A 15,891-nucleotide genomic window follows, 5' to 3' on the forward strand; every position below is an offset into this window, starting at 1 on the left:
TAAAAGGTCTTCAATTTGATTGATTTTTTACAGAAGTAATCTTTGTATTACATTATACAACTTGAATGGTTGGATTAGAAAATTAAAAAGTTATTATGCGTTAATCATAAGAGATGGTGAATATGCTGCTTCACCCCAAGGGGTGAACCTGAGAATTGTTCATCTTAAATTATCCTTTAAAGATCATTTATGGAAAAAATCAATCGAATCTGAAATCGTTTAATTATCTAATTGAATCAAACAAATGGATGGTTCTAACAACACTTACTGTTATTATGATGAACCGTCCATGTATTTCATAGAAATGAATAACTAAAAGGTCTTTAATTTGATTGATTTTTTACATAGCTAATCTTTGTATTACATTATATAACATGAATGGTTGGATTAAAAAATTATAAAGTTATTATGCGTTAATCGCAATAGATTGTGAATATGCTCATTCACCCTAGGGGTGAACCTAAGAATTGTTCATAAAATTATGCTTAATAAAAAATATTTTTGTTCACTATTAAGGGGGGTGTATTCAATTCAGATTTTAAAAGATTTTGTTTGAGTTTTTATAATCCATGGATTTACTTAATCCACGGATTGTTTAAATTCTATATCGACTCTGATTGATTCTAATAGATTGATTTAATAGTATTTGTTTAGATTTTACAAGTCCTTATGATGTTTTTTGTAGGTTAATTTTTTTTTCTTCTTCTTTAAAAGCAATTGATGTATGGATCCAACTATAATACTATATCAATGACAAAAAAGTACACACACACACACACACACACATATATATATATATAGCAATCTACCATTCTTTATGTTGTGTATAATGATATATGAATAATAAGTGAAAACTAATCGGCCAAAATGTTACACAAAAAATAAAGTAGTAAACTAATGATATAATTTATTTCATATCTAATTTGCAAAAGAAACATGTGTGTATGTAGAGTCTATTCTGGCTTTAGATGAATATATGTATATATATCGACACCCGGCTTCGGGTTTGATTCAAAAAAAAGAAACATGTGTGTATGTATCATCTTAACAATACCATTGAAAGTGAGCTTAATTAGCTAGAATGATTAAGGCTTCCAGAGCTATAGTGATAAAAAATATATAAAAAAAATTATTAGATGAGAGTAGAGGTAGAGGCAGAGGAGGATAGTGGGAAGATAGGTCTAAAATAAAATGGATGAGTGTCACCTATTGAGAGCTGCTTCTTCTTCTTTTTTTCTTTTTTTTGGTGAAGAGCTTCTTCATTTTTTGAGTGAGAAAGAATCCATCAAAATCTCTTGGGAAGTGGTTGGATTGTTTTTGAGTTTTGATAATTGATATGTATAAAAAGCACTATAAAATCCTCCAAAATCCAGCATTTAATGAAATCCTTAAAAATCCATATACTTTTGAATATCTGCAGATTTGAATGGATAATTTTAAATCTTAATTGAATACATCAATATTTTAAAGAATTGTTTAAAATCTCAATTGAATACTCATAGACTTTCAAAATACAAAAAAATCTTGTAGACTCTTAAATGAATACACCCCCCTAAATTTAAGCACGACCATGGAGACAATCATAAATTAAAATACCACTTGTTTTCATAGAGTACCAGAATGTTGGGTACTAATTAAGAATTCAAACAATGGGAGTAAGGAGAATTAATCAAAATTGTCCCAATGCAAAGCGCGTTTTTCATAGAATATTACCACAAAGACCAATTTGTCCTCGGAAACATATTCTGTTGTTTCAACTTCGAGATCTTCACTTGGTTTCTAAAACCTTCTCTTGATTACAACGCTTTTGGTTTTGTTTAAACCCTAGTTAACAATTAACAACTAATTACTTAAAAAACCAATCACTATATGTAGCTATTTCACTGAAGTCACATTCATACAGGTCATGTTGAACTGAAATTGAGAGGTAGTAGCCAATCAAATAGTAGGTGACCAAATCAAACTTTGCACAGTTTGAATCAGCCATTAAAATACAAACGAGGAAATGTTGTAATAGGGAGTTATCAACATCAGGCCTTCGATCTGTCTCTTCAAGCACATCTTCAGTGATTAAATCTACGTAAATTTCAAATAACAAGTCACTGCGTATTGTGAGTCGCCTATTAACACAATTAGGAAAGATACAAAAACGAAAGAGAGAGAAGGATAAGAGCAAAAAGTTGTTCTATATTGATATGACTGTGAATGATTAATCGATTGATGTGTGAAATGGTGATGTCTCGACCTATCTACTATTCATAATACATCATAATGAGAAGCAACCCTCTAATTTTCCCACTATCAATTGTCGCGTAACTACTCATTTTCCTCATCCGAAAGATCTATACTATACGTGATTGTCAACTTATTCAAGAGATAACCATTGAACAGCAAATACTCTGTCACTTCTATCTCAATCCTCTGTCCCCTGAATCCATGAATGGAGATAGTCTTGAGGTGTGACAACAAACAACCAGGCACAACCTCTGGTGGATTCCAATGAAGCTCTGAATATTCTCTGTCATCTTTAGTTTCATCTTCTAAGACAATATCTTCCAGATTAGGAGCACTGCTGCTATCAATTCCCAGTAATAGCAATCAAGGAGAACCAGCTTCAATCGGGTTAAATTGACAAAATCAGGAAGCTGACAAGGCCATGCGGCGACAGAAAGAACAGTATGGATCAAGTCATCAAACAAAAAGCAGAATATCAAATCCTAAATTGCCAAAAGAAGAATAATAACAACAACTAAGGCTAATTAAATAAGAACAATAAACAGGTTAGGCTAGTTAGGACTCACTTAGGAGTTAGGACACTTTACCTCCAAAACATAAGCAGAGAGAGACACATACTTAACCTAAGAAATTTGAGCCAGAAGCCGAATTGCAAGATTAAGTCCAAATCCATGTTTGGTAAACTGAGCAATATGTCCTTCAAACACTCCCAGGTCTGGTACAAAAATATGGCAAGGGATGGTTTTGCATTCTCCAAAAACAAACTCGGCAGAAAAGGCTTCTCAATATGAAGGTTTTCAAGCTTTGGTGGATCAATATGCAAATTGAACATTGCGTGCATGAAACCCAACAAAACACTCACAACCCAATTAATTGGATGAGACTGGATTGGATCGGAATAGGGTTTTTTTTTTTTTTTTTTTTTTTTAATGATTGGTTGTTCAAAATGCCTAAACCGCTTACTTTTGCATAGAGACTGTTTGCAATCAAAACCGATCCAACCCAATCCGTGTGTAGCCATAATAAAAACCAAAATTCTCAACAATATTTCACTCAAATCCAAACACCCAAGTAATCAAATGTGATTCAAACTCAAATAACTAAACAAACATGCGTAATTTCTCAGCATAACCTTACTAAATTCAGATACTCATATCATGCGAGAAAAAATTACTTGGTTCATAAAACATCGATGCTCAAAGACAGCTGCACCAACCTTTATTTAAAGAAAAAGAATTATTCAATTCATAAGTTTTATGACTCAATTTCACAACAAAATCATTTTTATATCGAAAAAAAAAAATTCATTAGTTTTCTTTATTTAATTTCTTTTTGCAATGTGGCGGTGCGTAATTGGTTGCATTAAGATCCGGTGCCGGAGCCGGGTTTAAGAACCGCAATCATACTGAGATAAGTTATGGATTCGTTTTACTATATTCAGCCCAAAACAAGTTCTGGACCTTCTGGAGTTCTGGGCTAAACTTGGCTTTGGTTTGTTTGAGCATTCCCGCCATGAGCTACAAGGCTTGTTGAACATTTCTGTATCGGGTCGTGTATCATCTTGACTAAGGTTTACCATCATACATTTTCAAATCACGGAGACAACATTGATTAGTAACATGAACTACCGTCACCATTTCCTAACTTCTAGCCAATCTTATAAAATAGTCAAATATTTAACTCTAATAATTTGGTAAATTTGATCCCAATAATATATGTGTGTATTGTCTTTGTGTTTTATACATTTTGTGTGTATTATTATGATGGTAAGATGAATTTAGTGATAGGAGATAGTCATTCAGAATAATTAATTATACTGACGATTCTCATGTGTTACTCATATTATAATTTAATTCACCTTGATTTTAGATCTTCATAGGGCGACGCATGACCAATGAACATGATAGGTGGGTCGAGGCTAGGCTTGGAGATGGGTCAAGACTAGCGGTTTTGGCTTGAGTTACTAGATCCTGTATTCTTTTGTAATAGAGATTATAGGTTTCTTTAAAAAGACCCTATGCTTCTAAAGAAGTGGCTCAATTGGCCTAATAGAGTAGAGATGACACACCCTTGAAACATGTGTATACAACATGTACCCATAAACTCTTTGTTTATTTCGATACGCATTGAGAATACCAGTGTAACGTTACTTTAAATAGTGTTATTTCAGCAGGTTCAACGGTGACTCTGACGACATTACCAGTGTAACGTTACTTTAAACAGAGTCATCAATGACAGATTTCATGATAACGTTTAAAGAGAGTCAATCAGTGACAGATTTTAAGAGTAACGTTACCATATCATTAATGAATTTTGTGGAATCACTTCGGCTTTTGAAAGAAAATAATAATCTTAAATTAGATACGGCTGAGTGTTTGGACCCAAAATTAGGTCTATGTCCACGCGCCACCCGAAGCCGTGTAGCAATCATGCATTTGTAGTGAAAATTGCCCTATAAATGGCGGGAGCCTCATCAAACTTGTAAAAATTTCTCACACCCAATTATCCTTCTCTCTCTTTCTCTCTCGTCAACTCTTCGTTAATTACAATTCAACCCCTCCAAAACCCTTGAATCCGAAAAGGCACCCCAAATCGTCACCGGTACACTTCCGCCTTTCCTCAATCCCAACTCCGTTCACCTTTCCGGCTTCATTCCTCTCGTGAATTCTCAAATTCCAGGGCCCTCATATCCCCGGCCTCTTTTTTTCCGAGCTCAACGAACCCTAGGGTTTCCGCGAGCAGAGTGAGTGAGCCAGTTGGAGTTGGACTGTAAGCTTCTGATTTGATGGAGGCTACGGCCGCCGCGCGCGGTGGTTCGATGCCGGCGATGACGCAAGCTCAGACTCGCAAGCAGTGGCGCGCCGTCTCGGAGCATCATTCGGCTCGGAACATCGGCGACGAGGTAGTGTTGATTTACTTGAAAACCACTGGCATTGAATTTTGCTTTGGATTGAACAATGTGAATTGAGCTGAAACGAAACGGAATTTGGAGTAGTTGATTGTTTAGGATTGGGTTGCCTTCACTTGGATTGGAGATTAGGGTTTATTTGTTATGAAAATGATATAATTAGTTTCTAGCTCGGGTTTTAACTATTTGTATTTACTGTCTGTGTTATTAGATTTAGTGTGTGGCTAGGATTTTGAATTGTGATCAGTGGGTAATGTGTTTGGTACCTTCACATAATCTCAAATAAACATGATTGGTGAATCTTTGAACGAGAATCGGGCTCAGCCGAGTCTAGTTTTAGTCTTTCTGTGCCTGAAGAATGTAGATATTTTTCTATGTAACATTGGCTTAGCTGTGAAATTGGGCTCTGTCTATGTGCTTCTCGTTTTGCATTTGTAGTTATTGTTCTTGAACTCCGAATTTTCCAATGCGCAGGAGCTGGAGCGATCAAAGTTAGGCCATTCTGATGAGAGAACAATATATGAGGTACGGATTTCGGGACCAGTGATAAGTTATGTTTTCAAAGATTCACCTGAAAGCGGAAATGATTTGTTGTTTTTCAAGGTGCAGCAGGGAAGAGAGCCAGTTGATGTAGACTTTTGTTCGATCTCCATAGATGGGACTTTGGACCATGACCTCTTGCAGCAGCGGCTTCATGATGTTGTCAGGCAAAGAGAGGAACTGCAGCATATGGAGACTGAGCTTAGAGCTCAAATGATTGCAAGATCTGAGATAATGGATATACAAAATAACTTTGATGCTCAACTGAAGGAGCATGCTAATGCTGCTTCCAAGCTTCAGGTTCGCTTGATTTCTTTATTTTTAGAATGTATATTTTGGTAGAGTTGTCGTAGAATCTAACAATGTGTAGCTGTTACACAAGCTCTGTTAGCATGCTTATTTTGATATATAGTGTAGCAAATCCCACCTTCCATAAGCGACTAACAGCAGTTGACATGTCTTTGTAGGAGCAACTCCATGAAAAGGAGCAGGCCATACATGATTTGGAGAGGGAATTGGAAGAAAAAGATAGAGAGCTGCATGCTACCAAGTTAGATAATGAAGCGGTACATTGAATGCTTATGAAATTTCTCTTGGTTGGTTTAGCTGAGTAATCTGTAGTTTTTAACCACTTTCATAACTTTCTGGCAGGCCTGGGCCAAAGAGGGCCTTCTTAGAGAACAGAACAAAGAATTAGCAACTTTCAGGTAATGATCCATGGGTTTGGGACCTATTTTCTGCACTTTTAAGCTCTTATTCAAGAGCATATGTACTTTTGTTGTTCAAGCTTAAATGTGTGTTGCTTCACTGTATTTGCACTGAGTGTGAAGATTTACTATTTTGTATTTTATTGCATAATATATAAGGCTTTTGTGTTTCGTTTTGTATGAATAAATGCTGGTTGGGGTTTTAATTATATGTATTTCATTTTAATTATTCAAGAGCATGTGTTCTTTTGTCGTTCAAGCTTAAATATGTGTTTCGCAACAATGAGTGTGAAGATTTACTTTTTTGTATTTTATTGCATAATATATAAGGCTTTTGTATTTCATTCTGTATGAATAAATGCTGGTTGAGGTTTTAATTATATCAACATGTTTAAAAATTTGGCGTTTATTGCAGAAGAGAGCGTGACCATTCAGAAGCTGAAAGAGCCCAGCATATACAGCAATTACATGATCTTCAAGAACATATTCAAGAAAAAGAGAGGCAACTTATTGAGTTGCAGGAACAGGTTTGTTCATTTGCATGTATATGATGCTTTTGTATGGTCTTACTGTAATGGGTAGAATGATTGAACTTTTCTACTATTTTATTCTTTTGCGAATAAACAGTGTGTAAACAAATTGTTAACAAAATGTCAGACACTGAATAATGAGTGACAGAAATTGGAACAAGTTTGATGTTTTTTTACTTCAAGGAGTTGCATGCTACATTTAGTTATTGTGAAGCTGTGCCTGATAGCCATCATATTTTCAGCATAGGCTTGCTCAAGAAGCCATTCTATTTAAGGATGAACAATTGAGCGAAGCCCAAGCTTGGATCACCCGTGTTCAAGAAATGGATGCTTTGCAGTCAACTACACTTCAAAATCAGTTGCGGGAACATTCAGAACACTATAATCAGCTCTGGCTTGGTTGGCAAAGACAGGTTGGTTAGTTTTGTTTTCTGTATTGCATTTTCATTTTTTTTCTTTCCATATAGCTTGCAAACGTGTTTGACGCTCACAGAAAAATCAGAACAATTGTATGTATGCCTAAATGTTGATATTTTTGCATAGGTGAATATTTTTGTATTACTTTTTTTAAGCAATACCTAAGTGAGGGTGGTGCTATACCTAAATATAACATGGTTTTGTTTTTTTGGGTGAGTTTGACCAATTCGATTTTTCTTTTGGATAACCGATAGTTTGCTGAAATGGAGAGACATCATATGCATACGGTACAACAGCTTCAGCTTGAGTTAGCTGATGCCAGACAAAGAAGTGGAACTTACACTGATGAATCACGTGCAGCAAATTCAACTTCAAAGGATGCATCTCAGTTTGGTCGGAACAATGGAAACCAGATTGATATAAATACGTCAAATGGAAATACAGGGGCCCTCCCAAATGGGAATTCACAGGACGTTTCATCGTTTTCTTCAACTGTCAATGCATCAAGTCAGGTACTTTGACCGCATCAAACATGATTTTGACCTGGTCGTTTTGATTCAATTATATTAGTTTTTCTTTATTTATCCATAAACGTTGATTGTTATGGTTTATCAGGTTGACTATGTTCCTAGTGTTCCAATTGGTCCTTCGTCTCTACTTGGGATGCCTCCCTTTCTTCCACCTGGACAGGTGACTGGTATGCATCCATTTGTCCTGCATCAACCTGGGGTTCCCCATTCCATGCCACCACAGGTTCCTCAATCACATGTGGGGAATTTTCACTCAATACCTGCAATGTCATCTCTTCAACAGTGGCAGAACCAACAGGTGCTGACAGTCAAAGACCTCTTTTCTATTTTGATTATGATCAGCATCTGTTATCCGTAATGACCAACTCATGTTACTTGATCTCTCTTTTTAGGCTCCGTCCGAGAGTTTGCAGATAGCTACACAAACTGAACCTCCATCTTCCCAAAATGATCAAAACCTGATTAGATCAGATGCAAAGTATCACTATGAAACTTCTGTTAATGGGCAACCATTTCATCAAGACTATTTGGATGTTCAAATTCGCGAAGGGGCAGAGCCTGAGCCTGTGATATCATCTTCCCCCGAGGAAGCACAGGTATTTCCTTGTAAATGATTATGTGCCTATGTGTATTTTAATTAGGCGGGAATTACAGTATGTATTTTGTTTCAGGTTCTTGAGTCAATTAATAGCAGTTACTTGGTCTCACCCCAAACTGATCAGAGCTTGCAACAAATGTCTTCCCAATTTACTGATTCTTTAAGATTAGATTCTCTTGAGAAGAGCAGTGAAACCAAGGTAAGAAATTTTTTGTTTTGCTTCTTTTTTCTTTAACTTGGCTGGAGCTGGTCAGAGTGTTAGGTTTTCAGTAGTAAGTGGAAGATACTCAGCTTAATTTACATGTGAACAGGCACATGAGCAGAATGTTCAGACCTTGATCGATCATGGGTTGGATGGACAAGTTTTAACGGCTGAGAAACCAAATTCTGCTACCAAGTCCTCAAAATCTGACACTCCAATCCATTCAGTCAATCTCAATGAAATTACAATAAACAATTCCCCTGGTACAGGTTTGCCTGAGTCCTTTGTCTCAACTGGACACACCAATGCACCATCAGTGGGTAGGACTTCGGAGACTGCTCTTCTAGATGAAAGGTCATTGTTGGCTTGCATGGTTCGGACAATACCAGCTGGTGGTAGAATTAGGATCAGTTCGACGGTGAGCCTACCTATTAGCTACCAGAACTTCTATAGTGAGCATGCCATTTTCTGTTTCTATTAGCAACTGTTTAGTCAATAATCTGTTATTTGTTCCAAATACAGCTGCCGAATAGGCTCGGGAAGATGCTTGCACCTTTACACTGGCATGATTACAAGAAAAAGTATGGAAAGCTAGATGATTTCGTTGCTGCTCATACTGAAGTGAGTTCTGCAGATGATTTCAAATGCATCTATGTTTGTGTAGATTGTTTATTTTATTATCATCTCATGAGAACCTTAATTTGTCTTTTCAGCTATTTGTGATTGAGGGGGACTATATTCAGCTGCGTGAAGGAGCTCAAGAGATGATAGCAGCTACAGCCGCCGTTGCCAGAGTTGCTGCTGCTGCAGCAGCATCATCCCCCTACTCTTCATGTTTGCCTTCTGTGGCTGTTACTCCAGTGGCACAGACTCACCGCTTAAAGAAGATATTATCTCTTGATTCCAAAAATGTGGTTACTTCTACTCCAAATGCAAATAATGCTCACTTGCAGTCTGTGAAGCAGAATCAGCAATTAAATGGTGTATCTTTTGGTGTTTCGGGAGGTATGTCGAACGTAAAAATTTTGAGCAAATCCAAGGACATGAATGGGCCTGAACCTACTCCCAGCCAGTCATCTGTACTTCTTAATGGTGGAAATGGAGCTCTGGACAGGTCAATGGCCAATGGCCGGCCGAGCTCAAATTTTGTTGGGAAACAGCATGGCAGGTATGCCTCTAAACCTTCAAACATACTTGGAAGACACTTAAACTCGTTTCCTGTATTGCTTATTGAGTTTATTGTGTTGTTACTTTGACAGGATGACTAATTCTGCATTTACCTCCAGAAGATAGTAAGTAAAGACACTTAAAATTGTATTCTGTGATGTAGTCCTTTATCCTATTAATTGCCACTTCGAATGCATCTCATGATTATTTTGGTGCTGGCAGGACTTCAGGAGCAGTCACACCATCTTTTGCCCCGAAAGTGTACTAGTGTGCGGATTAGAGGCTTATTTTGGGAAGTTATACTGGATGTGGGGAAATTATGTTGTGAAGATTGAATCTGTTTCATCAATATTTGCATCTCATGGGATTCGCAGATTGGATTTGTGTGTTGCCTTTTTTTTTTTGGTTAAAAAGCTTTAGTTTTTGCTGTGTTTTATCATAGTCAAGACTCCACAGCCAACTGTCTGAAGTGATATTCATGCACAAAACGGCTTCTGTTCATTGACGGGTTGGCTCATTTTGGATTCTTGATCATTTAAACAATAGCTCGTCTTTTCTTTCTGGAGTAGAAAAATTGCATCTTCCGTCTAAATTTACTGTTCTTTTAAAAGATCGTCTTAGATTTTGAACAACTGTTTGTTTCAGAATTCAGGCAAATGGCCAAACCACAAATCCTACATCTTACTTGTTTCTAACGGAACAAGTCAATTCGATATCAAAATTCTGGGTAACTAGAGTTCATCAATAGTAGAACTTATTATGCGACATTTTCAGCTTTAATGTAAAACAAAATGAGTCCCCTAGTAGTGAATAATCTTTTTCCTCCATATAACAATAGGTACAACATTGCCCAGAACAAAAGAACGAAACAACACCATGTAAGGACTCAGGAGCCGCTCTTTCAGTCAATTGCTGGCTTGCTAGTTGCTGCTGCTATCATTTCTCTTCGCAGCATGTACTCCGGTCGTTGATTAGCTGAGCTGCTTTGGATGAATCTACTTCAATTACAAGTCCTTGAAAACCCAAACTGAGTTGCAGAAACAAGACCACCCTCCCTACTCTCCCAAGAACAAGCCATTGCTCCCATTAGCTCCCCAAAATGATTTCCGACTAACACATCCCTCTCCACCCTCCCTAACACATAAACTGCTGCATCCCTGTTTAGCTTATTAGTCGACACTTGAACAACTCTGTTAACCTCCGTGAATTCGTCATCAAGTCTCAAAACACTTTCTCTCCCAATTGTGCACAGCAAATGGGTTGGCAGATTCCAACTTTGCCGATTTTTGCAGTCCGAACATTGCGGTATAGAAACAATCCGGGAGGTAGCTTATTAGTCATTATTGCCGAGACACCATCACTCTGTTCTAGTCAACAAGCCCTCTTTACTCAATTGCTGCTGCTGCTGCCAATATGGTTCTCACCCATTCCCCAGAAATACTAACAGACATGAATCCTTCTCCAATTGCCAGTTCTCTGCTAATACATGGCTCTGAGGACCACAATTATCCATTCAAAAGTTCAAAGCTCAGCCCCGAAAACAAAGTCGAAAATCCAACCCAGAACTCAAGTATTCCAACAACACACACCCAATTCCGAAAACCGGCATTAGCAGCAGCACTCTTGATAAATGCAGCCACAGGTGACAAACCTCTGATACCTCACTACGCCATGGACGAGATATACAGGACGACTATGTCCGCGCATCTCCGGTGTCAGAGCGTCGTGCTGGAGAAGATGACTCGCCTCATGTACACTCCTTTCGTTCTGGCGATGGGTTTCGGCGACCTCGAACCTGAGGTCTTCAGTACTTTCATGGCGCAAGAATCGACCTTCCGCGAGGAGAGTGCAAAATTGTGAGTCGTCGTCCCCTTCCTTCCCTCCGCGTTTTTCAGATTTGGGGGTTTCGAAATTATTGTCTTTATATAGGTTTCTATATTGGGTTACCCATACCCATATACCCATACCCGTTTCTTTGTTGGGTTCTAGATGGATTTTGCTTTTTTTATTGGGTTTTTGACAAAGCGCCAAAATGAGCTAAAATTATCCCACTTACGGCACTAATTTAAAGAGAAATGATTATTCTGCCCTCAACCTAATTAATATTAATGAATTACATCCTTGCCGTCTCTCTCTCTCTCTCCCCCTCCCCGGTGAAGGACTGGGCCCAGCGACATTAGAGCTGGTTTCGTAGCCGGTGAACGAGTTCGGGGCCCCCAGCCGTTGGAGTTGTTCGAGTAGGAGGTGAATCGGAGGTTGGGGGACGTTGGTGGAGTCGAGTACCAAAGGAGGAAGCCACCATCCACGACCGGGTTATCGATGTGCAGATGTCGGACATCACATTTATCAAACCGGAACTTGAACCAAAGGAGGAATCGGAATCGGAGGTGGAGTCTGAACCGGTGGAGGAGTCGAAACAAGAGGAGGAATCTAAAACGCTAATCCATGCTCTCATCCTTGTCTCCTCCGCCACTGTACATCCCTTCCTCTGCCAACGACGCCCTTTTTGCCCCAAATCAGCAACTTAGGGTCTTTCAATTTGATTATGCAGGTGAACGGCAATTTGATTTTCGATTGTATCTCTGGTCATGGGTCTGCAACCGGCGAAGAAAGGTGAAGATGTGGGTGCCTAGAGCATTTTCTGGGTGCCCAAATCAATTTATTATTATTTTTTTTGGCAGAAGGCCGAGAAGGAAATAAAAAAAGAAAAAAAAGATTATTATCTCGTAATAAAACAAATATTGCCCCTCAATAAAAGGTTTTGAATTGATGTAATCTTTTCATTTTCTTCCTCAATCAAAGTTTTATTTGCCTAATTTTAGAGAGATTAGTTTCTCTTCCCCCTAATAAACCTTTATTGCAAGTTTTTATTGGGGGGGGGGGGGCAATAAAAGTTTATTGAGGGAGCAATAAACCACTCCGACGACCTATGAGATCTCCGACGACCTCTTTGGAGACCTTTCACGAAGTTTCATAAACTTGTATTGCCCCCCAATAAATGTTTATTGGGGGGCAATGCGACTAGTTTTAGACATCTTCTATGGTATGACTTTACCAACCCTAATACCATTGATACAGAATTATCCTGACGTTACTCTCTTTTGTGGTTTTGACTTGTGTGCTACCGAAGAAGATACTACTAAAGACAGTGATTCATACATTGACGAACGTTGGTGCTCCAGTTTATTTGGGTCTACGTCTGCATTACCAAGGCTATTCTTGAGGAAGTGGGTAACACTGGATGAAAAGCAAGCCACTAATAACTATGAGAAGTGTGTCAAAGTCTCGCACACCGTTTCACAGCGGCTTAATCAAAAGCATGAGCCATGCGTTAAGGCCATTACCCAATAGTTAGGGTTCCATTTTCATATAATTACAAACTTCAACAAGGGTTGCAACATCTCTCCAACTTTGAAAAAGAAGCCAACGACCACCTTATAAAATCCAGGCTGCTAAAAGGACTAGAGGAGAAGCATCTTGAGCAATTCAGTGAACAGTTTGGATTTGAAAGTCTTGCATGTATTAGTTTGCTCAATAAATTTGGCAAGACAACAAATGTGATCTCGTGTTCGTGGTGTGGAGCTAACATTCTCTAAGAAGCTTTCAAATCAGGTAAGATCATCAAAACTCCATACCTTATTGTTTGGTCTTATCACCATCAAAGCTTTCCATAATTGAAAATTGAAAATTGATTGTTTGGCCTTATCATCAGTAGAGGCTGCTATAATTGTATGATGCATAACAACTTTTGGATATCTATAGCTAGGAATGTTGACTTGTCTATTGTTTAATTTTGGAGCAGTAGTTTCAGAGAACGTAGTAGTCTATGGTAATAAATGAACAAAGTCGTTCCACAGGTGCTTTTGAGACAAAAATTCAATCAACCATGGACAAATTTCAGATTTTCCAAGATAAAGTTGATGAAAACTGTGGCCTCACAATATATATAGGCTATTCACTGAATGATATCCTATGTATGATAAAGGCAGACATCAGAATTGTAGTTAACCCCAATTCAAGGCTTTTGGCTGTAGAGCCTCAGTTTGGAGTTTCATTTATCCCATTGTACTCAGGGCTGCTTGACAAGTTAAGGGAAATGAAGTCAAGAAAGCATGAGAAAGGACCTATTTCGATGTCAAAGTCTGGAGTTCTCTATACTGTCCTAAATTGGGAGGAACTGCACTTGATTCTCTTTGGTGAGCCAAGAGAAAGCAAGATTCCGAAACAGCCCAAAAAGGTTGAGATTTTTTTTTAATTTTTCTTTCAGTGTTTTGTTTCGTAACTAAGATATTTACTAATGAGATTTTTTTTCAGTTCTTTTCTTTTTTTGGCAATGTTTGTATAAATTTCCTTTTTATCTATCATATAGACGGTGAACAGACTACTGATCTTTATTACATTTAGGATGAAGGCACTTCGGATGATGATGATGATATGTTCAAAAAAAAAGAATGATGATGATGAAGAGTGCTTGGAAGACGATGATGAAGACAGCTTGGACGACGATGAGATTCCTTGGCTTCATTATGATGGTGAAGATGAAGACTGTTCTTAAATCATGAAAAAGAACAACAGTGTAAAATAGTCTGTTTCAATGGCCTGTAAATATACAACACCTTCATTGGTCCAAACGTCATGAAAAAGAACAACAATGTCATTGAAATTCTTGATTGTCTATCTACTGTAAGGCATACATCGAAATTGTAGTTAACCCCAATTCAAGGCTTTTGACTGTAGAGCCTCAGTTTGGAGTTTCATTTATCCCATTGTACTCAGGGCTGCTTGACAAGTTAAGGGAAATGACCTATTTTAATGTCAGAGTTTGGAGTTCTCTATACAATCCCAAATTGGGAGGAATTGCACTTGATTCTCTTTTGTGAGCCAAGAGAAAGCAAGATTCTGAAACAGCCCAAAAAGGTTGAGATTTTTTTTAATTTTTCTTTCAGTGTTTTGTTTCCTAACTAAGATATTCACCAATGAGAATTTTTTTTCAGTTCTTTTCTTTTTTTTGGCAATATTCTTATAAATTTCCTTTTATCTATCATATGGATGGTGAACAGACTACTGATCTTTATTACATTTAGGATGAAGGCACTTTGGATGATGATGAAGACTACTTGAATGATGATGATGATGACATCATTGACATGTTCAAAAAAAAGAATGATGATGATGAAGACTGCTTAGACGACGACGATGATGAAGACCGCTTGGACAACGATGAGATTCTTTGGCTTCATTATGATGGTGAAGATGAAGACTGTTCTTAGATCATGAAAAAGAACAACAGTGTAAAATTGTATGGTTCAATGGCCTGTAAATATACAACATCTTCATTGGTCCAAACATCATGAAAAAGAACAACAATATAATTGAACAACAATGCCATTTCGAAGCTCGAACTAGACGTAGGATACCCATAACTGCGCATCTAGCATCCACCCTTACTCGGTGGCTTTCTTGTAAACTTCTTGAGCACCAGCGACATTCCCGAGCATTTTTTCATCCGAACGTATCGGTACCAGATATTGAACCAATCCGGCAAGTGTGTGAGGGCACGTTCGAACACGCGACGAGCACGGTTGAAGGACTTGTTCTTCATCTCCCATTTTGCGTATTCAATCCACAGATTGGAATTCCAGCCATTATCATAAGTGCTAATTTGATCCTCGAATTCCTTTCACTTTTCTTCTTGCTTGCTCTGTTTCGTCTCCTCCATGATGTTCTTACTCTAAAATTGGATCACGATTTTCTTTTCTCTTCCGCAAAATCTAGGGTTTTTCCTTTAGGACGTTGAAGAAGAGAAGACATATATATAGTCATACAAAATGTGGCGTTTTTGTTTTCCTACTAGGATTTGGATTCGTTTTAGGTTCTAGTTTGGGTTTGGGTTAAGTATTCCCATTGTAATTAGGAAAAATTTGGACTTTTCGAGATTTAAGGCCCGGATGAAATGGATGGGCCTGAGACTATGGCCACTTGTAACTGACGTTGGATCCAAGTTTTGAACCCTTATTGTATAACGAAAATAGTCATAGTTTTGAAACTGATCCGGTT

The 15,891-nt window shown here is 37.9% G+C and overlaps 1 protein-coding gene across 4 annotated transcripts; it reads left to right on the forward strand.

Moving 5' to 3' along the window:
- The first annotated feature begins 4,710 nt into the window (after positions 1-4,710).
- On the forward strand, positions 4,711-10,339 carry LOC133714866 (uncharacterized). Of its 4 annotated transcripts, none has more exons than XM_062141127.1 (16): positions 4,711-5,137; positions 5,618-5,668; positions 5,747-5,983; positions 6,151-6,249; positions 6,335-6,390; positions 6,809-6,917; positions 7,163-7,333; positions 7,592-7,849; positions 7,953-8,165; positions 8,260-8,463; positions 8,539-8,664; positions 8,777-9,085; positions 9,190-9,288; positions 9,381-9,835; positions 9,927-9,959; positions 10,057-10,339. In XM_062141127.1, coding segments are annotated over exons 1-16 (2,538 nt in total). In that variant the 5' UTR covers positions 4,711-5,020; the 3' UTR covers positions 10,058-10,339. The 4 variants fall into 4 exon arrangements, with proteins under 4 accessions (XP_061997111.1, XP_061997110.1, XP_061997112.1 ...); XM_062141126.1 differs by having other exon boundaries at positions 4,712-5,137; positions 6,806-6,917; XM_062141128.1 differs by having other exon boundaries at positions 4,712-5,137; positions 5,753-5,983; positions 6,806-6,917.
- The last annotated feature ends 5,552 nt before the right edge of the window (positions 10,340-15,891 follow it).

The sequence above is a fragment of the Rosa rugosa genome, chromosome 6 (assembly GCF_958449725.1).
Source record: "Rosa rugosa chromosome 6, drRosRugo1.1, whole genome shotgun sequence".
Taxonomy (NCBI): domain Eukaryota; kingdom Viridiplantae; phylum Streptophyta; class Magnoliopsida; order Rosales; family Rosaceae; genus Rosa; species Rosa rugosa.

Bases quoted from the DNA above. Each gene is read 5' to 3' on its own strand.
- LOC133714866 (XM_062141126.1), top strand. From the start codon at position 5,021: ATGGAGGCTACGGCCGCCGCGCGCGGTGGTTCGATGCCGGCGATGACG. The intron at 6,918-7,162 runs GTTTGTTCATTT...TCATATTTTCAG, and splicing joins TTATTGAGTTGCAGGAACAG to CATAGGCTTGCTCAAGAAGC. The intron at 7,850-7,952 runs GTACTTTGACCG...ATGGTTTATCAG, and splicing joins CTGTCAATGCATCAAGTCAG to GTTGACTATGTTCCTAGTGT.